General features: G+C 40.1%; 1 protein-coding gene across 1 annotated transcript in view; it reads right to left on the bottom strand.

The window, feature by feature from the left end:
* The window catches only part of lrp1bb (low density lipoprotein receptor-related protein 1Bb), a gene marked incomplete at its 5' end in the record, with an annotated part of 359,446 nt that overhangs the window by 227,628 nt on the left and 107,017 nt on the right, over positions 1-24,801 (bottom strand). The window contains one exon of the mRNA XM_079822148.1: positions 16,348-16,485. Coding sequence (XP_079678274.1) covers positions 16,348-16,485 — 138 coding nt within the window. The remainder of the gene's footprint in view (positions 1-16,347; positions 16,486-24,801) is intronic.

Raw genomic sequence — 24,801 nt, 5'->3', positions numbered from 1 at the left:
TTTTGAACTTAGCTTTATTGTGTGTCCCTAATGTAGCCTCCTCTTATGCAGAGTAGTCCGGCCAAGGCCCGCCCCCTTACCTGCGTTCTGGGGCTTTTCTAGTAATGCAGGTTGGTGCTGTGCAGAATTGATAACGACTTAGCCAGTAGTCATGGGGCAGGGCTAAGGTGTTTTTTCATGCAGATACGATAATTCCGTATGCATAGCTCAGCCGGCCCTCCAGAGCTAGTTTTTAGAAGCCGCCAGTTTTTTGGCAGGCGCTGGCCCTTCCAGTTTATACCCTGGCCAGTTGGTAGTACTCCCCTGACAAGGCAGGGTAGATTTGAGTACCTCCACACCCAGCTCTGTATCATTCTGCCTCACCCATGGCTCGGGTTGAGCAGCATTTCACAACCTTTTGGTTTATGTAGGTTTGGTCGTGAGCTCCCTTGTAGCCAGAGCATTGCCATGGCTGACGCCCTCACACGGTATGGTAGGCGCTATTAAGGCTAGGACCTTCATGAGGTGGGTGGCGTATGTGGTACTCCCCCCGCTTAGGGGGTACAAGGCGTTTGGTTTGCCGAGTACCCTGCTATGGACAATGTGATTAGGTTCCAGTGTTTGTAGGCGCTGCCGATAAGACTGCACCATTGTACAGTTGGCTCCAGAAGGAATTGGAGGCCTCCGGGATGGGTCACCCAGCTAGGCTGGGATGGATTTTAGGCCAGCTGGCTGTGAGTAGCCAGCTGGGGCAGTCTTGGCAGTAGACTCCAGGTCAGGTAGTAGGCCTCAGAGATAGGCCTCCTTGCGAGTGAGTCCCGACGTTTGGAGAGGTTGGCAATGTGTGAGCTGCAACCTGGAAAAATAGGTAGTCAGCCTTGGTAGGCCCCTGCAAAGTTCGGCCCCATGTGCTTTGCGGTATATATTGCTCCCCAACGATGTCTGCTTCAAGTAGCAGAATTTCCCAACTAATAACCCTAGTTAGCAGTTGGATGTAAATTTTTTGTCAGCCAGCAGAGAAGCTACTGTCAGCCCAAGGTTATAACATCACAATTTGTCACTCCTGCCACCAGGAAGCCGTCCCTGCAGGCCTGCTGTGAGGTGGTAGGCCCCATTAGGCCTCCCGGAAAGCAGGCTCCCATTCGCCAGTCGCTGTGTCAGCTAGCATGGGCTGCTAAGCTGTTGATGGGTGGTAGGCCAGACCAGGCCTCCCTGAAGACTCGGCATGAGGTAGCAGGCCTCACCAGGCCTCCCTTGAGGACACATCCTTGGGCTCAGTCACCTGGCAGGTTGTGATGAACCGTTGGCAGGTAGTAGGCCTCACCAGGCCTCCCTGAAGGATCGATCCTGTTTGCCAGTCGCCGTGTCAGCTAGCACAGGAGCTGCTAGGCTGTTGCTGGGTAGTAGGCCACACCTGGCCTCCCTGAAGACTGGTCGCAAGGTAGTAGGCCTCGCCGGGCCTCCCTGAGGGCATGTTCCTGGGCTCCAGTCACCTGAGAAACAGTTAGCACGAGTCGCTAGCAGGTAGCAGGCCGTACTGGGCCTCCCTGCAGGCCCGCTATCAGGTAGTAGGCCTCACTGGGCCTCCCTTGAGGGCGAGATCCTGAGTTAAGAGGCTCGGGTAACTAGCAATGCTTGCTGTCAGGTAGTAGGCCTCTCCAGGCCTCCCTAAAAGCCTGCTATCGGGTGGTAGGCCTCACCAGGCCTCCCCAAGGGTGAGTTCCCGAGTCAGGACGCTCGGGCAGCTGGCTTAGTTTGCAGCTAGCAAAGCTTGCTATCGGGTAGTAGGCCTCACTAGGCCTCCCTGAGGGTTACTTCCCGGGTCAGGATGCTCGGTTAACTGATGTAGCTTGACTATCAGGTAGTAGGCCTCCATTAGGCCTCCCTGAGGAAACAAGGTTCCGTTTTCCAGCTACTTTGACAGTCGGCTTCAACTGCTATCAGGTAGTAGGCCTCACCAGGCCTCCCTCTAAGCGAGTTCCTGAGCATGGCTTATATTTCCATCATACAATGGGCCTCACTAGGCCTCCCTAACGGGTCTTTGGTTCTCAGTACGAGGACGGTTAACTGGCATGACGCTTACAGCTAGTGGTGACCTGCTATCAGTGATCCGGCCCTTAGCCGGCAGCATCTGAGTAAGGTCTCACCCTAGCGCGACTGATGTCGCTTCTGCTACTTGGTCCCCAAGGAGGGGATTTCAGCCTGCAACCTGGTTTACCTACCGGGCAGCCCCCTTTAAGCTCCCCTCCTTTCGGAAGGGTTATATGTGAGCCGAAGCTGCCTGGGCCTTATTGGGTGGTCGTAGGCCCCTAGGGTGGCCTCCCAATTAGATCAGCTTTTAGGCCAGTCTGGCCTCCTGAGTGTTTCTATCTGATAATAGCTCAGTAGATCCTAGGATTGAGCAGATTACTCCCCTCGCTGGCAAGGGTAGAAAGCGCTATGCTGAGTGCTTCGGTCCGGTCTGAGGAGGACACTGCCATTCTGCAGTCCCTAGGACTGGATGACTCTTCAGGAGGCGAGTATCCAGAGGCTCTGTTATCGAACAGACAGGGATGGCCCGGCTGAAGCGCCCGTTTTAAAAGGCACCAAGCTAGGCCTCCCTGGTGGCAGTAGTGGCTGGCTAGCCACATTCCCTTAAAGGAACCCCCTTCCTTTGAATGGGTCGGATCCAGGCCTTTGAGCGGCCTGGGTAGAACTTCTCTAAGTGTTCGAAGCTTCCTCCTCAGGCTTGTAGCTTGGGCTATGACCGAAGGGAATGCTGTCACTGACAGCCTCTGTGACCAGAGGGGGGTTGGTTCAGGCATTTCAATTGAAATTGCTTGTCCTGACAGTTGTCACTGCCAGTAGGCATGCACTCCCCTTGGCATGGCGGCGTTGGTATTTCGTTCCCCGTAGCGTCAAGCTGATGCAGTGCGAGTTCCCTTTCGAAAGGGAACGTCTCCGGTTACGTATGTAACCTAGGTTCCCTGAGAACAGGGAACGAGACGCTGCGTCGCTTTGCCATGCCTCAGGGTTTGCCTGCCGGACAGTCCCTGAAGACGAAGGGCGGTTTCATGTTGGCAGAGGCGCCCTTATATACTTCCTGGTCGAACCCTGATGACATCATCGGCTGTCGCCGGTCAGTAGGACTGATGTGATTCAATTGTAACTCAGACACCTGTCACGCTGGAGGCGTTCCCCGTAGCGTCAAGCTGACGCAGCGTCTCGTTCCCTGTTCTCAGGGAACCTAGGTTACATACATAACCGGAGACGATTTTTTTTATTAAAGTTCCACTGCAGTCAATCATTTTATCCCTTAAAAACTAATCTTTGATCACCAAAATGACATATTTAAAAGTTTTTTTTTTCCTGTGAAAAAAATGTAATCATGTTTTAAAATAGCTTGAATGTAATTCTAGACCAGGGGTCGTATGTTTGGCATCGGTCCATAAAAAAAAAATGCCACTAGATGGCGGGCCAGAACATAGTCAAGGGATAATTTAAGAAATGAATTGATGAAAAATACAACTAGAATTGCCTGTGGCATACTGTCACTGTGTCTTTTGTATTTGGTAGTGAGCTGTTACTCTGTTAAAAAATTGGATAAATTAATAAAGCAGTAGTGACACGTAACCTGGCAAGTATCTTCATTCACCAACTTGCAACACAGACCACCTTGCTAAAACACACATATGTGGGAGATGCGAAATCGATAAAAATAACTCAAAAAATAAAAGAGGATTTGAATAAGCCCATTAATGGCATGTTTGAGTCATGCTCTTAACGGACTATGTTTTATTTCCTCTTTCCATATTGTGAATAATAAATGTGTATTTTAATTTGTTCGTTACACAATGGAGCCTAACTTATTGTAATACTTATTTTGTCGCGTGCAGAGTGATGTTAGCATTTAAGCTAGCTGGTGAGAGAAAACTTTCACAGAGTCTAAAGAGGAAAGTCGACAGCGATAATAGGGCATACAAAGAAGAATGTAAAGACAACTGCGTTCATCCTACCTGGTTTTGTGAATGCAAAGCCAGTGTTCTAATGCTGAATTTGGTTTGTTATTGTTCATGTTTCAATGGTTCAGTGTTTGTTTTATCATAGCACACATTTCATGACGGCTATTTTAGACAGCCAATTTTGGCCCGCAGGCCGCCTGTTGCCGACCACTGCTCTGGACCCTTGCTTCATTTAGTATACGCGGAACCATGAATATGCAAATTATCCCTGCCTCCACTCACTCACACCAGATCAGAGATCCACCCTGTCAACTTTTACTCAAGTTACTGTAGTAAACGCTGCACAATGGTATCGTTCTTTACAACATCGGACACGTAACAGTAATTAATGTGATTAGCCTTTTGCTTGACTACGTTATCAAACAGCTAATAACATGTTGTTAATGTTACACAAACCATGTTCGTGGTCGCCATCTCAGTCTGCCTTCTAAAATCAGAATCCTCAGAAACGCTTTGAACAACTTAGAACGTCAGTGGAGAAAGGCATATACATTAGATCATCATCACATCGTAATATACATTATATACATGACTCACCTGCTTCATATCAACAGAATAATATACCTGGCATCTCTTGAGACTACCCTACTTCAGAGTGGTCATTGTTAATGATATGCTAAAGCCTGCTCGCACGTTGATGTTGTAATAATTTCACTTTTGGGCCCAAACAAGGGACGCCAATTATGTAGTGATTTTACCTTCATCCATCCAAGGACGTTAAGTAAGGTAGTGATTGGTACTCACGTCACAGCTGACGTTGTGATATTTGGATCACACGTCACTTAAGGTGTGGTTATGAGTACATCAGATGACCACCTTCCCCCTCTATTTGGGACACTAGTCAAGGTCTTGTACCTTGGCTCTGTGACAACACTCCACACAGGAGGCTGTTCAATCATTTTTGATTGAATGTAAAGTGGGGAAAGTTGGTCAGCTGATTTATCTGAAAGATTGGTGAGATTTCTAACTTGTAGAGCCTTTTCTGTTTTATCAGCACAAGTAAGACACAATTGTAATAAAACAGATTTTATTAACAAAAGATAAACAAGAATAACTAACACAACTACTAAATGAATACAATGAATGATAAAGGAATAAAGTGCATAAGATACATAAAATACATGTGATTAAGTTGAGTGTGGCTATGGAAGAGTTGCGTTATCTTATGGAAAGATAAACTGTTGTTTCTCTGAAACTAAGGTGAAGAACCTTATTATGCATCAAACAAATAAACGAAAGATTATTTGTTATTAACCAACATCAGTTAAATTAACTCTAATGTAAATTAGAAAATCATATACTGATAATATACAACAATGCCAAGGTTTCTGGAAAGAGGTTTGGTTAAGTGATATTTACGTTCCACGTGGTTGAGTAAGCAGTCCGATGGAGGTGACTTCTTCCACTGGTTGTGCTGGTGACAAATGCAGTGGGAAAGGAGCTGGAATCCGTTTCAACAGTCTTGAACACGAAGATCTGTGGGATGCTGATATCCTGGAGCACCAAAGGGTCCTAAAATCTGGAACATGCAGATGAGGCCCTGAGGTAGGTGCAGAAGGTCCTTAATCTGGAACACGCAGATGAAAGAACCTCGAAGTGAAGGTTTGCTCTCCTGAGCTTAACCTCGTTGCAAATGTCTCTGTGTGTCTTCTGACTCTGTGGGTCAGACACTCAGGACTTGGTCAATCCGCTTTGCTCTCTCTGGCATGGAGACTCGGGACGTGCTGTAGTCTCGCTGGACTAAAACTCTGAACGTAGTGGTTGTTAATGTCTCTTTCCTCAAAGGCTGGAGGCTCAGAACGTGGTCGTACCTGTTGCTGCCTCACAAGCTGGAGATTCAGATCCTTGGATCTTTTGTTGTCTCTCTGGATGAACCAGAGGCTTAGAACTTGGTGAACTGTTACAGTCTCATCCTTGCTGGTGAGACTCAGAACTTGTTGCTCTGTCACAATCTCTCTCAAGGAGAAATTCAGAACATGTTGCTCTGTCACAATCTCTCTCAAGGAGAAATTCAGAACCTGTTGCTCTGTCACAATCTCTCTCAAGGAGAAATTCAGAACCTGTTGTTGCTCTGTCACAATCTCTCTCAAGGAGAAATTCAGAACTTGGTGAACTGTTACAGTCTCATCCTTGCTGGACAGACTCAGAACTTGTTGCTCTGTCACAATCTCTCTCAAGGAGAAATTCAGAACAAGGTGTGTCTGTTGAAAGGGTACCTTTATCCTTTTCCGAATAGGAGGAGATTGCAATTTGGCGCTTCTCCATTCCAGTGTTGCGATTGGCTGCTGGCATCAGAGGGGGTCCACAGTGAGACTCACCCTCCTTTCTCCTGTGGACCTCATTTGCATACTGTACACAGTTAGAAGTCTTTAAAATTTACCAATGCATTTCTCACTTTCCAAACCACCATCAGAATACCCTTGGCAATATTCTAAACAAATAGAAACCAAATATGATGGGAAAAGATTGAACTGTTCATTCATTTGTTCATCAACAGCTGATTCTGTGTAAGATGTTGCATTACAAATAGCTGTCACTGAGAATACTTATTTCTCTGAATAAGTATGAAATGGATGTGTGTAGTTTACATCAGTCTTAAGGTTTCCAAACATAGTTATGACTGGATTTGGATGAATCATTGTGGTCTTTCTTTCACCCACTACTGCTGAGGTCCTGTGAAATTTTTATGGCAGTCATAGACCAGGACATTAGGGATGTGGGTGAAGGGCGGGTACTGCATTTGGGCCAATGAGATGTCTTGTCCTTCCTGGGCTTGGTACAAGAGCTGGTCTTTTTGGCCTCTAAGAGGTGTCTGGATGTTGTCATAGCATCTTATCTGATGGCGTTGGACAGTTTGTTTGTCTCAGTCTACCAAGATCCAATCAAAATGTAGCAAACCTTTGTCCACTGTTATGGACAGAGAGTGGCCCGGCCATAAACTGGGCCCTGCAATGTGCTGTCAACTACAATGTGTTTGGTTACAAGGTAGTTTGTGACGTCAGAAACACCAGCGATTTGAAACATGAACAACACCTCTGTTCAGCATTAGTTAATCTTTGTTAACGTTAACTCACACATATATTAATGCATCGATTTACATTAACGGCACAATTAGTTAATGCATTAGTTAACATGAACTAACCATGAACAACACCTTTGCTCAGCATTAATCTGAACTCACGTATATTAATACATCTATTCACGTTAACATAGTCAAGTCAAGTCAAGTCAACCTTATTTATATAGCGCTTTTAACAGTGCAGATTGTTTCGAAGCAGCTTTACATTGTTCAACAGGAAAATAATGCAACATAATTTTATTCAGCCATATAGCCATTCTGGAGAAAACGGTTATGTCATCAGTTCATTTCAATTATCATACAGTGACAGTGTGGGCTTTAGATCAGTAATTAGATCAGTAATTTAGTTTATATGGTTAATTTAGTTTAATAATTAGATTTATTTGGATATTTAGTTGAAAAATATAGAAAAATTGAGTGTCCCCAACTGAGCACGCCAAGCCAGAGGCAACAGTGGCAAGGAAACCAAAACCCCATCAGGTGACCTAATGGAGAAAAATAAACCTTGGGAGAAACCAGGCTCAGTCGGGGTGCCAGTTCTCCTCTGGCCAACATACAATTAGTTAACATTAGTTAATGCATTAGTTGACATGAACTAACCATGAACAATACCTGTAGCTTTACTGTTTTTGTAGCCTGACATTGTCATATGTAATTCTAGTCAGAATATGAGTCTGATACTGCTCTGTTGGGCTGTGATTATGGGGCGTGTTTCAACCGCAGGAAAGACCTCAATTGGATAGACCTACAACCAATCAGAGCAACGGAGCGACACATAACGTTAGTTGTCAAACATAACTAACGTTATGTTAGTTTGACAACACCCCCCCCCCAAAACGCCATTTTACACACACTAAGGATGAACATTTCTAACTCACAATCTTACTCTAAAGGTAAAAATGCTATTGTGTACCTTATCAACATTATTAAACAAAGCATACATGAATGGTTTTTGAAAACCTTATTATCAAGTGTACACTATTTCATTTTCAACATTAAATTTTTAACATTTGTAGGTTCATTACAAAGCAGTAAATAATAATAAATGCTTTGTTAATGACAAGTCATGTTAATTAAGAGTCTACAAAATGTTAGTAACACATCAGTTAATGTTGAAATAGTGTACACTTTACAATAAGTGAAGATCGAAATTTTATTGTTTAATGTTATTTTTATTTAGTATTATTATGTTTTATTATTTTTCATAATTATTTGTATAATGTACAATGTAAGTCAGACTGTGTTGAACATTGTGTCCCAAGGAGAGACTTGGATGAGCTATATCTGTTACAGGAATGTGTATACTTCTAGAACATGTTTCCACTGATGCACACAGTGGCATGCATCTGTTCTATGATGTATTGTAAACTGATTCTTTATAAGGAAAGTGGATTGTGCAACTGATGTAAGCATGATGTATACGCTCTATTTTAAACATAGGACGCATGTTTCTCTTCCTTCTAAGGAAGTCTCTTCCAAGTGAGATCCTCTGTTAGTAGTATATATAATATCCAAATTGAGTGTTCAGCCTCAGAGACGAGGAGAGACGAGGAGAGACGAGACTCAGAGGAGAGACGAGACGAGATGAGAGATGGACGAGGGACGAGGAGAGGATGAAGAAGGGAGAGGGGAGAGAAATGGAGGAATGGAGAAACATACAGCTGGCATGAGACAATAACTTTTTAATGTCTCAACTATGTCTGATATATAAAATAATAAAAAGAGATCTCTTGGCAAATTACTGGGATCCGGTCCTGTGATTCAATCATAACGGGGACAAAAGCTGAATTTTCAGATCTACAAAGGTTCTCAAAAACCATTAATGCATGCTTCATTAATGGTAAGTCATGTTAATAAAAGTCTACAAATGTTAGTAACACATTAGTTAATGTTGAAATAGTGTACACTACAATAAGGTTCACACATTTCATTAATAAATGCTTTGTTAATGGTAAGTCATGTTTATACAAGTCTACAAATGTTAGTAACACATCAGGTAATGTTGAAATAGTGTAAACTTTACAATAAGAAAGTCCACAAAAAAAAAAATCCATTAATAAATGCTTTGTTGAATGTAAGTAATGATAGTAAAGTGCATATAAACATGAACAACCTATTGATGTCCACATGGTATCCACTTTAGAATAATGTTTACCAACAGCTAAAAAAAAATGGCTTATTAAATAATGTTGATAAGGTACACAACAGCATTTTTACCTTTAGAGTAAGATTGTGAGTTCGAAATGTTCATCCTTAGTGTGTGTCAACCGATACGTAAACTAATGTAAATATGTACAGTAAGATAACCAAAAACAGTAAAGCTACAGGCATTGTTCATGGTTAGTTCATGTCAACTAATGCATTAACTAATGTTAACTAATTGCACTATTAACGTGAATACATTAATATATGCGAGTAAAGATTAATGCTGAACAGAGGTGTTGTTCATGGTTAGTTCATGTTAACTATTGCATTAACTAATTACGCTGTTAACGTAAATAGATGCATTAATATATGTGTGAGTTAAGATTAATGCTAAATAGAGGTGTTGTTCATGGTTAGTTCATGTTAACTAATGCATTAACTAATGTTAAGTAACTCAACCTTATTGTAAAGTGTAACAGAGAGGTCTTTATAAAACACAAAATAATCTTAAACTAGATATCCTCAAAACAAACTTTGAATGTTGCTTTGCCTGTCTTTAAGTATAGATAGATAGATAGATTTTGTTCCTGCTTTAAGCAAGAGAGAAGCATACTAAACTTGCTGCAGACTGTTCAGTGTTTGCAAGATTTGCTTTTGACCACTTTGTAAACACGTAAAAGACAAAGAAACATTGCTCTTTTTACTCTCTTTTTTATTTCATGTGTGCAGTATGTGCTTTTTTTCTAAAATGTTGTTGGAGGGCCATGTTGACGGGCATACCTTGAATAATGTCTTTAATTAATAGTGTTTTACAGAGAAAATCTGTTTGTAACGAGGTTAGTTCGTGTGGGAACCTTCGTCCCGCTCTCACGGTCCCTCAGCCTCGCTGCTCGCCACACTGTTGTCTGTCTTTGTATTCTCAACTTAGATTTTTGAGGACAACTTGCTTGGGAAATGTAAGGCAATCAGTTTCCACACATTCTTCTAGTAAAATGAACAAGCAGACATGTTAAAGTAACTGTTTTGTTTGAGTTCTGCTTACAAACCCCAACTTAATCTGTAAGTTGGCTGAACTTTTGAAATGTAGTTACTTGTACTCAAGTTTTATGGTAACCTCTACAAATAAACAAGTTAAAGGAGCACTTCAGCGCTGGGAAGATGAATGTGTATTTAAACTGTGTCATTTATGTAGTAGAAACGTGAAATTATTTTTGAATTTGGTGCCTTCTAGACTGAGAAAAGACAGAAAATGTATTTTTGTCTCATGTGGATGAAAGACAACAACTCCCAGAAAGCACTTGCTTCGCTGCCCTACGAGGCCACTCCCTACACCGCCCCCAACGTCGTTTTGATCTTCATAATAATACAATAATTTCGTTCAGTTAGAGAATAAACACCTCAATTAAAAACTGAACGTGTATTTTCAATAAAGTGTGAGTGAGCCGAACGAAAGTCACAGGACAAACGCAGCAGGAGTCAGATTCCATTCAGCACGAGAGGGAAGTAAGAGCTGAGCAGGGCTGAGGTAAGCTCGGCTGTCATTCTCAGCGCGTGTCCAGTCTGGCACGTTTTCTGATCGCATATGGAAGCTAAACTTTCATAGGAATTTATTGAATAGTTGAAACACTCACTTTGCTCTGCACCGCTCCGTTATGAATGCCCGAGGCCGAGCCGAGCGCATTTACATTCTGAGAGTTAGATCTCTCCCCTGTGGGCGGCTTGAAAACATGCGGAACAGCTCCCTCTACTGGCTGTAGTTTTTAGCCTCTGGCCAAAAAATCCAGGAAAATCATCTCGTCTCAGGGGGATATGAGGGGGGAAAGTACCATAATTAAAATATACTACGGGGTTTCTACTGATACAAAGCTTAATGCTAAATCACTGAAGTGACCCTTTAACGCTACAAAGTAGTAGTAAGTAGTATCAAGTCAAAAATTATAACCTAATTTGCTTGAAAATTTTGAGGCAATCAGTTTCCACAGCTTTTCTAAGTCAACTTATTACTTTTTACAGTGCAATGGATCAAGCGGTAGATCAAAACTGCACAACAGTATAAGCAGGCGGTTTTGATGTACAATACATAGAAGAAGTATTACTGTAATCACATTTCAGGGCTGTAAAAAGACTTCCTCTTAACTGCAACAGACTTTCTCTAAGCTTTCTTCTTTTTTATTTTCTACTTCTATAATTACTCTAATTGGTATGTAATTGCTTTTGAGAAAAGGAATCATGAGCTGCTTTTTAATGACTGAACATAATACAAGCACGTATTAGTACTAGCTAATACAGGACTAGCACAATCAATGAAATTACCTAAGGATGTTAATTTGTTACTGCATTTCAGCATTAAGGCAATGCAAATGAAATTTCTTCTGATATTAGCTTGCTTTCTAAAATGAACCTGTTTGAAATCATTCACTTGCAAAAGAAAGAAAAAAAAATCATTGTCATTCCTAATGATAAAAGCATCAGTGTCCTGTGCTGTGTTAATAAAATCTGAAAAAGTAAAACGAATACACAAATTTAAATTATACCTCTCGGCTAGCCCTTATAAATCTATAAAGAACAATCCATAAGTTTTCATATTGATTCCAGGCTATAAATTGCTGGCTCAGATTAAAATTAATAATAATGCCGATCTGCACAGTAAGCATTTTTATAAACAGATAAAAAAAGTATTTGACAGTCCATTTGAGAGACATTATGCACATAACCACACGTCACTATGCCCAAATGCTGTTGCCACAGAGACTTTTTCTTGTTACTTGTATGCTCACAGCTTGTGAGGAACTTCTGAAAATTCACCTAAGAGCTCCTAAATTCAAATGTGCCTCTCAGCTTCACCTGTCAAGTATCAGTTCTGGCGGAGAGGAGTGAGATTTTGCACATTGAAAAAGAAGCAGCCAGATGGTGAAAAAAGGGTTTTCATGCCATCTCTGAAAATCTCCACTTCACTGAAGGACAATCATTAAAATAAAGAATTGCTGAAGTGTGTGAAGGTGAAATAGAATGCTGTCTTTGTCTTCCATATGGGCACAGTTTTTTTGTAATGCTCTCCTGGGATTCATTATATATATTCATTACTACTAGAGAGGGAGGGAAAGTTTCAGAGGAGACCCAGCTGCCATGCTCCAACTTCTCTGTGGTGACCTCATTTCCACCCGTCTGCAGGTGTATGGGTGGAAACACATGCCGCATGTCCTGGCCCAAACTCCTCAGTGGCCAGTGCTTACTCATTCAATTAGCCCCTTTGATGAAGTATACCATGTTGCTTACTTCAGCAGACGGTTAAATCACCAACAAAAACACGTCTGCTTGTGTCCAGACTTTCCACTTCTGTCTACCAGTAAATCTGTCTTACGTGTCATTACTAACAGCTGAGTGCGGTTTAAAAGCTAATGTAATTTTCCATGCATACAAGCTGCAAAAACATAAATTTGAAGGTGAAACGGAAGAATAAAGACATTTGAAAAAGGGAACATTTGCAGTATGACTGCAGTGAAGTAAATAGCAACCCAGAAGCCTACAAACCGAGCAAGAGTAGAACGGAAAAAAGGATTTATTGCCCCAGGCACCCGTTGCTTAATTAGCTGTATCTAAAAACAAACAAATGGAGGAGGAGAACAATGAACATAATGTCTCTTAATGCTTCCTAACACCCAAGGATAACTTTCTGTGATACATCACTTCAGGCTCTGGCACCTCTCTTTTTATCTGCAATACGTCAAGTCAAAACCTTAATCTTTCTGCCCACTGAACTAGACCAATCTCTTTCCTTGTGCTGGAAGATGATTGGTTCTTCTGTCAAGGAAAGGTGTTTTGAGGTTAGCCTTTCCTTCAGGGCAGATAAACCTAAAAAGTGAGGTTTGGCTCATAAATGAAGTGCTAATATAGTCACGAAGGGTAATACTATTACAAACACCACCACTTTAGACAATACAAAAAACAGACAATGTTGCTATGGGCCTGTTTAGACCAGGTCACTTCAAGCGGTTTCTCTGATCAGATAGCTACCTGATTGTGAAAAGACCAGGTGTAAATACTTTCCATAATTGTTTTGAGATGGATTTAAATCCCATTACTGAAACCTCTTACATTCCAGATGAAACTGGACAAGTGTAAAAATGCATCTGGTTGTTGAAATGACATATGTAGTTTTTTCTCCTCCCAAAATGTAAAAAAATTAACGTGTGAGAGCACGTTACAGGCTACTACATCACGAATCGCCTCTTCGGCAAGCCAACACACAAACTGCCGCTAATGAAACTGAAAGTAAGTCGGAGATGCAACAGAAAATCATCTTCATTAAAAGTAGTGAGACTAAATGATCTTACCAGTGCTGATGGCACTCTCTCTATCTCTTTATTTCATCTTGAAATTAGCTGATGATGAAAGATAGCGCATAGCTAATAGCGCTGTAATTGAATATCGTATTTATTATTGTTTTGCAGATAAACATATATGTGGCCAAGTGTAAATAAAACCAATTTAACAAATAAGATGAAGTGAAGTCATGAAGAGACCAGATGTAAACAGGCCCAGAGAGTCCTATATGAAGTGAATTTACAGTGAGATCCAAAAGTAAGAGATCCCTATTGAAAATGCTTTTGTTTAGCATTTTTAATACAATTTGCAAAATCTAGAAATACTGAATCTTAAATATTTGCTCCTTTTACAATTGTGACTTGTGCTGGCAAAATGAGTCGCAATGCGCACAGGCAAATTTTGAGCTACAGACAAAACAAGTGAAAATTTTTGATTTTGGTCTAATTTGAGATTTCACAAAAATAAGATCATTAAGCCTTCGTCTAGCAATCTCAATGCTCCAGATAGCAATTCAACTCTAAAAGTATCTTTATTTGTACATTTTCTGAGAGGAGTACCTTTCCTTTGCCCATGAAAAATGCTGTTTTTCTCTGCTCGCTTCTCGCTTCCAATCCCCTCAGCACAAGTGTGGTATCGTTTTTAACCGCATACATTCCAACTTTGTGAATATTCATAGCGAGTTCTTGCTGGCCTTTATCTGAATCAATGAAATGTGCTGATGTAAATAAAACAATCTTACTCGCGCTGACTGACAGATCCGAAGCATGCCCACTAAGTCTAAGACCCCTCAGACAGCGTGCGATCCCGATATACACATACAGTAAACATAATTACAATTTCAAAATATCTGTCTATTCACGCAAACATTATCTGTTATATCTTAAGTGAACGTTTAGTTAACTGTTGAGGAAAAACAATTGCTGTGTAACATATTAGATCAGTGTGGTACAGGAGATCTTAATAATAGCTGTCTGTTTCATTAATGTTAATCAAACAAGTGTGGTATCATGGAGGAAAAAAATGGTGTTTACATGGTGTTTGCCAAAGTTGGTGTTATTATCAGGGATTTTAAGGTATGGTTGCAAGGTGATATTGTTTTGGAACCTTCAGAAAACTTTAACTCGATTTTTCTCGAAATTGACTTTGCTCACAATATTTCGACTTCAAACAGGTGTAGTTCAGCATTTTTTTGTTTTTGGTCTGATTCCAACAAATGCCCCATTTTGAAGGTTTTTTTTAAATAGAGAATGTGAAAATAACAATGTAAGGTTGAAAATAATCAAAGATATTTTATATTTGAAATTGAACAAAGAGATTCCAAAAGACAAAGAGATATTGAAGGCCTGTAGGCCAAATGGGTATCACACGTGTGTAGTGGGGGAAATTTGGTCTGATTGGTCAATTTGAATGTCTCACGGTTGGGTTTGGTCACATGGTCAAGAAAAGAGATAAAAAGAAGATCACAAGGGTAGCTCTTGCTCTTTTGATGCTCTGGCTTTCTTTTCTTAGGGCCTTCTCTTTGGCTCTCCTCTTCTTCTCTTTGTCTGTTTCTTTCTCTCTCTCTCTCTCTCTCTCTCTCTCTCTATCCCTCAGGTAACATTCTATTCATGCTGTGTACAATTAATGGCATAAGTTTATCATCTCATACATCCATTTTAAAACTATTTTAAGTGTAACCATAACCAGATATTGTCATTAAATCTTTACATTTTGATCTATTCTGACTTACTCTGTAATTATTAACTATGTGGAACGGTATAATTGCAACAAAGGGTTAAACAGAATGATTAAATGTGTGACTAATTATTAAATATAAATGACCAAACAACCAATTGGCATTCTAACCTAATGGAGTCAGATAAAGATGAATTAGAAATAATCCCTTCTACTCAGCTGAAAACACAGAACGCGCAGAAACCTTCAAACCGCTATTGTTGCCGTCATTGGAACGAATTCAGTGGTCTTACAACAATAACTCATTTTGTTTACATTTGCTCATTGAGACTCATTTTGCCAGCACAGGTCACAATTAATTTTCTGTTTATTTCGAGAAATAATAAAAACAAAACAACAAAGTAAAAAATAGACTTTTTGAGGTAATTTTAAATGTGCCATATTCATCATAAATAAATAAGTAAATAAAGTAAATGCAAGTAAATAAGTATGCAAGTTAACAAACAAACCATTGGATCTCACTATGCAATGAAACCTAACAACATGTCACATACTGTATCTACGGCAATACAAAAGTATTTACTTTTCATCCACTAGTCTCTCTAGACTAAATAACATGTTGGTTCTCTACAGGAAACCCCAGCAATCCAACTGACATTATAATCTTGTGTGGTTTATATGGGTCAATGGCCTGTTTTCAGTCAGGCTATGGATCAAAGCGCAGGATCAGATGCTCCTGGCACTGCCCAGCTGGGTGCCTTACTCTTCCAGTTCACCAAAGGTCGCACTCTTGGCCAGCCTGAGGTGCGTCGCCTCAACTAACGGGCATCCACCCAATGCCAACTGCTGAGTCTGTATTGTCATATCACAGGGACCAGGTGGCTCCACCTGCTTGTTATTGTGGCTTGGATGATTGGGAACAAGAGTAGAATGTGTCCAACATCACACCTGCTGCGTCATTCACCTGTTCTCCTTCCACTAGCACAAAGCCAATTAATGTAAAGATATGCGACATTAGGCTGTCAATAAAAATGCTGATGGTGTCCAAACTGTGAGTTTATTGATATTGACAGAACACAGTACAGTACCTGCATAGCTAATATCTTCCACAGACATAATAATGGGCTACTTTAGGGTACTCACCTCTGCAGTGGACTCCTTCGTCAAAACCGTCCTCACAGTCTTTCGCCCCATTACAGAGCTTGTTGAAGTGAATGCACTTTCTCGTCCCGATACACTGTATGTGATTTAGGGGACATCTGACTATCACCTCCACTGTACCTAAAGAACAGGAGAGAATGATGGTTTACATGCACGTCTGGTGTAATTTTGTAAACGCATTTCATCTGCACAATTTCACTGTATTGTCAGTAATTACTTTAATAACTACTAAGACAGTTTCATGCAAATCTACAGAGTTCAGACAAATGTCACTTGTTTCAATTTGCTAAGCTTTGAGGGATGCAAATGAAAATGGGAAACAATCCAGTTGATTGAATTTAGCGTAAATGCACTGCCAGCCTCAGAGTGATCTAATTTTGTGGCAAAAACTTTACTTCAGCACCATTTCCTGTCTTTGTTCTTTAAGAGAAAAGGCTAATAGAATGGGTACAGATTTCTCATTTACAATTCGTCCTTCCTCTTACCTATCCTAATGAATGTTAATTTTTAGAACACTAATGATAATAGTAAGACATGTTCAGCTTTTCTATCACGGGAATACATTACATTTTCAAAAATTTTAAAGCAGAAAACAGCTATTATAAATTGAAATATTATTTCAAGTTAATTACTGTTTTACTGTGTGTTTGCAACACTATAAGGTTGCAGAACCCTTTTGAGTTTTCTACAAATTAAGTTAAATTATGAAATTATGAACATGTAACCAAAAAGATAATTACATTAAATACATTTTACAAACTTTGTAGCCATAAGCATGCAAAAATACTGCAGAAACAACATTATTCAGGAATTTACAAAGACAGCACTCCACATAAACAATGAAGTTCACATCAAAACATGTTGCATACAGTAAATAATAGCATTGCTGTAAATAGCCTTTTAATCCATGAAAAAAATACATCAACTGTATATGCAGCCACAAATGTAAATTTGTTTACTTTAAGGCATTACTCGGTACAGTAAACAGACGTGCATGTAGGCTACGCTGCTAAACTATTTTGAATCACTGTGAGTGTGTGTGTGTGTGTGTGTGTGCGTGCGTGCATGTGTGTGTGTGTGAGTGAGTGAGTGTGTGTGTGTATGTGTGTGTGAGAGAGAGAGAGAGAGAGAGAGAGAGAGAGAGAGAGAGAGAGAGAGAGTCAAAGCCTCAGAGATATCTATTGACACGGTTGCACCAAGCAGCTGTTTAAAGATTCATGAGGCACATAGGTGACCCTCATCTGCTTGAGCAGCCACAAGAACACATAAAACACGTCTAAGTGAAACATCGACTTCCATCTCGCACACTGTGAATATGTCACATTGCACCTTAACTACATTGGTATCAATTACCATAACTGCAACACAGCCACTTAGCGTGAGATTTATAGCTCGTGTGACAGGACCTCTTACAAATCTCCGGAGTCCCAGATTCCTCTGAGCTCTGATCCAACCCCACTGAAAACATCCTCCGGAAGAGTCTGGGTTATTCATCGGCTTTCATTTAGACTTCATAAGATAAAATGACGCCATAATTAAGGGGGTCGTTTAATGGTGGATTGTCATCCTTTAACATATAATAAGCGTATGATTTATTCGCCAATGCACACTTCTGCTTTCCAATAACAATAATTCTCTACACAAAAGCATTGTTCACACAGAAGTTTTCTTTTTTTCTCTATCATGGAAATGTGCAGAAACATTTTTTTTAGACCACCTCTTTCTGAGCCGCAAGGATATTCTAAATTAAGGAAAGTCAAATGTAAGTGACCTCAACTTTGCATACTCATATTTCAAACGTGAGTACAAAAGGCAGGCTAATCAACCTCACAACCTTGTGGCTTTTCTTCAGAGAGCTGGAGGAGAAGATACAAGACAGGCTTTTCAATTAAAACATCATTTGTTTCAATCCACGGCCTCAACATGCATACACGACTCGTAGATATAACAGTGTCAGAGGGATTTCTGGGCCCAAATATGTTGATTAATATCCGTGCTAATTTTCAATTACAATTGTACAGATATACTGGTGAACATCTCTCTAATTATGCATTCATGAGGTGCTTTTCCATTATTCATGAGTAAATACAGCAGCAAAACAACTGAGGAGGCCCATGTCACATGTATTGCTCTGTTAACGCAGTGGAGTGAGGGGCTGTGACAAACTGTGATTATCCTAATAAAACTGCATTGTCAAATACAGAATCATTCCACTCACAAACTGATTGGGGACTAATCTAATCAGATGAGAGGGAGAGATGAATATTCAGGAGTTTCAGATGCACCATGCAGGATAACACAGATGGCGTCTGTGCAGTTGAGGGATGATAGGAAATTATTTCTCTTCACCCTGTACCGAATTAGAAGCCAGATAGCACTTGTGGTGAAACCTCCTCCATCATGAAAAAACTCACGAAAGCGGAGGAGGAAAACACATGCTTATGATACTTGCATGTAGGAACTGTCAAAAAAAAAAAAAACACATTGGAGATGAGTAAAAGTCTATACTGAATTTGCTGTTTACATGTATGCATTTGACAGATGTGTTTATACAAAACTTGCATTGCATTAAAACTGCACATTTTATCAGTTCATGTGTAACCCCTCTTGTTCAAACCTAGCACTCTACGTGGGGCTCGAACCCGGGTCCGTCAACATTAGAGTCGGACGCTCTAACAATGAGGCTAAAGGCTGCAACCTCTAGCATCAGTCGCTAGAGTGTCTCTTGAGATCAGTGATGTTTACTCGCACAGCAACTACTAGCTGGCCTTCGTTATACATGCATTCCCTCAGAATCAAACCATGACCGTGGCGTTACTAGACCCATACTCTCAGACATCATGCACACAGACCATTGTCTGAACATGTGATGCATAGGGCACACACAAGAAGCACTTTGCTTCAAAAATCAAAATCAATCCCCCTCATGGAAGAAGAAAGCTGTCGTGTTTACAACTGTGACAGTGAACGCTTATTCGGACCAACTAAATGCTATGAAAAGTATGTTCAATGTTCAATTTATTTATAAAGCACATATTAATTAATACAACAAAAGTTGACCACAGTGCTGTACAAGAGACACGACAAAATAATCATAAAATCACATTCAAATTACAGCACATTGCCACAAATAAAACCTTAAAATCAATGAAGAAAAAAAAAAAAACCTGTTAACACCACTAACACAACACCCATGTATGATCAAACGCCCAAATAAAAAAAAAAAACGATTTTAAGAGTTGTTTTAACTCTTTAAGAGTGGAACACTGCCGGATATATTGAGGTAAACCCATTCCATTTACACTGTTAAAAAGTTGTATTCTCATGCTAAACATGGCCATTTTTGTGTGTGTATGTGTGTGTATTTCTGTTACAGGGTAGAATTCCTCCTATGGACACCTCTCCCGGATGAGTGTGTGAGCACATCAACCAGAGCGAGAACAAGAGCACGGTCATCAAGGAGCTTTGTTCAGGTTACAGAAGCCGTCGGCAGCGCTGTCATTTTGTTTTTAGATCATGATATCAACAATGTCACTAAAGAAGTGTGTTATTGGTTGTGAGGGAAAGATAACCATGTTCAGCTTCCCAAGTAAACAGTGGATGCAGTTTGTTTTTCTGGAGCAGCAACGGAGTTCTGCAAGTGTGTTTGTTTGTTCCCGGTTATAAGTCGAAACCGCATGCAGTGAGTGAAACTATAACTATAAACTATGTTTTGTTGGCAATCAGCGCGTAAGTGCATATAATGTAAACAACACCAACCAACTAGCCTGACAAGACAGACCCACATCAAGATGTTGGTTCTGGGAACTCAATCCGAGGAGCGGGACAAACGGTTGTCTTTCAAATTCCCTCTGCACACAATAGGATAGCGCTACAACCAACCAGAGCTACGTGAAGCAGAGTTTTTTAAACTTTCGCCGTATCCTGTCGGCAAAACTCCGAACACATGACTTCAGTGCCGTTCTTTGTTCTTTTCTCAAAGAAAAGCTTAACTCAGAGTCTTCCAGAGTCGCGGCCAAAGCCGATTCGAAAGACCGCCGTTCGCCAGCTTCTTTGTTTACGAGTAGCACGCGGAACCGCCGCAACTCTGCCGTGGCGTGCCGTCATTATGTTAAGCCTACCCACTGACTCTACACACGATGTGATTGGCCTGACCAGAGTTTGGTTTTTCCAGCTCGCAGGTCTACCGAGAGTTGCTAGACTACACTCGCGGCAAATTAGATTTGCTGCCACTAGGGTGCATCTAGATTTCTAGGCTACCAACCAACACCAGTGAATCAAAAGTTATCCAGGGATAATAATGCGATGTTGTATTGTGTGTGTGCTCGTAACTCTTTAGATCCGCCCACGGCACGCCACCACAAGCTCAGCTGTTTTCGGAAAGATTCGGTACAGCGTATCTGACTTTTATAAATATGATGAAACTAAAGACTCTTCGGAGATATGAAGGATGCAATACTACTCTATAGGTACGCAAGATTAGCACGATATTGGCAGAAACTGTATGTGTTGTGTACCCTTTCAAATACGTCTACAAGTTTTTCACGCTGGTCTGTTATTGTAGGGACATCGACTATACATTTTCATGTCCCTAAACATGACACTGAACAAAACAAACTGTGATTGGTTGCTTTACATGTCAGTCAGACGCACTCTTAGGCAGTCCTTGGCCAATATAAGCTGCTTTGGAGTCTCACTGAAAGGTCTGGCTACACAAAACTGCTACAACCATGACTAACAGTTCAAATAATCATTTGGAGATTTGTATGTATTTATATTTATTATTGGCATCAAATTGTGTGCAGGCTTGATTTGATGAAAAAAGAAAACAAATGGACTATTCCATCCCAGTGCTTATTGAATAATGCATTATAAAGAAGGGCTGAAGAAGGCTCAAGAGCTAAATTGCTATTCAACTTCTGGTTGTAAAAGAGGAGCTAGTCTAAAGATGGTGTAATTGCATTGATACCTTTTTCTATATAAAACAAAGTCTTCTTACAAATGCACACATTATCTCACTCGAATTCATTACAGTCAAGGTCTTCTGCCATGCCAGCTGTCTGGCTCTGGTGTTAAAAGGCCTTCAGGATGAAATGTAAATACAAGCCTCAATTAGTACCCCAAAGAAACCAGGAGTATCAGGAAATCAAATGATTTGGACTGAACAATAAGCATACAGATGGAGTCTGCACCCATGCTACATACAAAGTAGGGCCTCAACAACTGAACATTTTGGATCATTTGGGCTCTTTTTTTATTAACTTTCTGGATTGGCTGCAATGTCACTTTAAAGATAGTCCACTGCCAAAATAAACCCTTCCTGCATTCCCTTTCCCTGTCCCTCACATATTGCTTTTAATTAAAAAACCATGGTGATATTTACTCACTTTTCTCAATGTGAAAGAGGAGAGAAGAGCTGGGAGTTGCTAATCCATCTACTTAATGTGTAACGAAAGGCTTTTGTATGAAATCATCCGTTCTGTCTCTTTAATCAAGGAATCTAAAATAATGAATTCTTTGAGGAAAATGATTAAAAATTTGTCATGGAAAGCACAAGGGTTGACGCAATGCCAACATTTCAGTAGTCAATACCTGTGAAACTTCATTCTCAATTCCAATGCTGATACCACAGCAAAAAGTAATAGGATTAGCACATGTAAATACATATACATTTATAAATAAATGTAAACATAAAATTTAATCAGACTACAGGAGTTTTTAAATCTTAACTGATTGGGAAATCTGGTTGCATCACACACACATAAGGAGAATCTTCAAAGATTTTCTTCTTTCAAATCTCCAACCTGCACATGCTACAGGATTTGAAAATCGTGGTGCATCACACACCACAAGATATTCTTAAGATTAAGATCCGATTTAGCACCTCACATGATCTCATGGAGAATCTTCTTCTTGTTTCACAGTCGCAATTTAAAATGTTCCATCACTTCCGTCTCCTTGTATACTCGTCTCTCATTGGCTATTGTGGAAGTACTGACGTAATCATTGTCATAATCATCCTAAATATCAAACATGTTTGATATTGTCGAGGCAGCCCTGATATGTCCGCAAGCAGATCAGGAGGTTTAAGATTTGATCTGTAAATGACAAGATAATCTGGGCCCAACATCGAAACCAACTGATCTCCTGGGCGAATTTTGAGAGGGGTAAATAGGGCATGAATGGGCCTGAAACTACAATAGTCTGAGCCCGGCTTAAGACAAATCGGAAATTGTGTATGTTGTGTTTGAAAACATCAGCCATTTATCTCCTATCAACCGAAATCATGTACAATTATATATTGACTAAATGGGGAATAGAGTGATTTACATTTAAAACAATTTTTTTTTTCTTTTTTGCTGAAGCACAATCCCGTTTTTCTACTTTTCTAATAATAGTATTTTCTGCATTTAGAGGCAAAGTTCACCTCTTTTGCCTGAATTATTTTATTTTATTTTATTTTTAGCATAAAAACATAAATCACTTTTCTCATGTACAACTCTCAATAAGATGGCCCTTTTCCAAGGTCACATAATAACAATTATGCACAGATTAATAGATTAAGATTGTGATTATGACATATGACATATTACCATCTGCCACATCTTACCCTACTCTCCCCTGTTGGTACTGTAAGTAAACCAGTAATTCTCACATGATTATATGTACGGCTCTACCAACGTATGTTTGTATAACATCGCTGACATTGTACATTAAACTCCCACATTAAACACTCCTCAAGTCATTTCTTGTTTACCGTAAGACTTTTTCCCTCTATACATCTTTATTTTCTCTCCTACTCAGAAACACTCAAACAGTATTTATTTTCCCTCCCTTGCTCTAGGTCAGTGACATTTGAAATGTCCAGTGCACTGGCATTCGAGAAAGAAAAGCCAGGTTAAAACTGACCTTGGACAGAAAAGCAAACTGTCCATAGTACATGAGGTCCCTGGGCATGTCTTTTGAGATTCACTTTCACCAATATCTCTAAGAACCAAAGAAAATCTTCAGGTCCAATAAAAACACAAGACAAAAGGCAACTCCACAACAGTTAGAAGACAAAACAACCCTATAGCTCCATCCATGGCATACGTGCTGTCTCTTTTTCAGAAGGGATGATCATATGGGCCTCCATATGCGGTGTTCAGAATTTGAGGTCTCAATATGGTTATTTAATACATCACACAGCATAAGAGCACAGGCCCCAAGCTGCATTGTTCATATATATGCAAATAAGACTAAAATTTGTGTTGCTACACTTTAAAGTGCTTTGAAAGAACATATTTCCTCATAAAAGCTTGGAAGAAAATGAGAAAATCACAACATAATCTTGCTGGTCAGCTTCTTAGCAGCTAGGGAAAGAAAAAACACTCCTTTCTTGCCTTTCTTCCCATTTTTAGCTGACTTCAGTGTATACGTCACATATATATTTACAGCTGACCCTCAACTCTTTTTCACTGTTTATTTTAGCCACACACTTCATGTAGTACTTATGTAGGTGGTGTGCAGTGACTACTGAGCAAATTTCCCTCTCTACTTCCTGTGTAGTAATATATACAGATTCTGTTTGCAGTGCCTTCCAATGCTAACAAAAAAATGTTCTAGGAAGGTTTTTCTACCTTTCCCATTAAGTTATGAAAACTTAAAAAAAAGTTTATTAAATCCAGTTTATATATATATATTATTTATACAAACATTAAGCAAACATTCCGCAAATTTGCTTTATGGGATCATTACTTTTGAATGTTCTCTGAACATTTTTAAACAAGTAGTAACATTCAAAAAAACATTAAACGAATGTCCGACTAAAAGGTTTCAGGAAAAAAGTTGCATGAGCAATGTATAAATAACGTTTTTGTGTTAAAGGGATAGTTCACCCAAAAACGAAAATGTGATGTTTTTCTGCTTACCCCCAGGGCATCCAAGATGTAGGTGTCTTTGTTTCATCAGTAGAATACAGGTGAAGATTTTTAACTCCAAACGTTGCCGTCTGTCAGTCGTATAATGCATGTGAATGGGGTCCAATTCTATAAGAGTAAAAAAAACATGCACAGACAACTTCAAATTAAACCCTGCGTCTTGTGACGACACACTGATGTCTTAAGACACGAAACGATCTGTTTCTGCAAGAAACCGAATGGTATTTATGCTATTATTTCACCTCATATCAGACAAATGTCATCAGCTCTCCAGACCGCCATAACTTCCTGTGAATAAGGTCAAAATACCGGCGCGACCATAAAAATATATACATAGATTCCTCATTCGACCGATCCGTGCAGGCACTAATGAGGCATCTATGTATATATCTATGACCACGTCGGTATTTTGACCTTATTCGCAGGAAGTTATGGTGGTCTGGAGAGCTGATGACATTCGTCTGATAATAGGTGAAATAATAGCATAAATACCGCTCGGTTTCTCGCAGAAACCGAT

The sequence above is a fragment of the Gobio gobio genome, assembly GCF_949357685.1.
Source record: "Gobio gobio genome assembly, chromosome: 7".
Taxonomy (NCBI): domain Eukaryota; kingdom Metazoa; phylum Chordata; class Actinopteri; order Cypriniformes; family Gobionidae; genus Gobio; species Gobio gobio.
The sequence above is the reverse complement of the archived record's forward strand: the minus strand, read 5'-3'. Positions and strand labels throughout refer to the sequence as shown.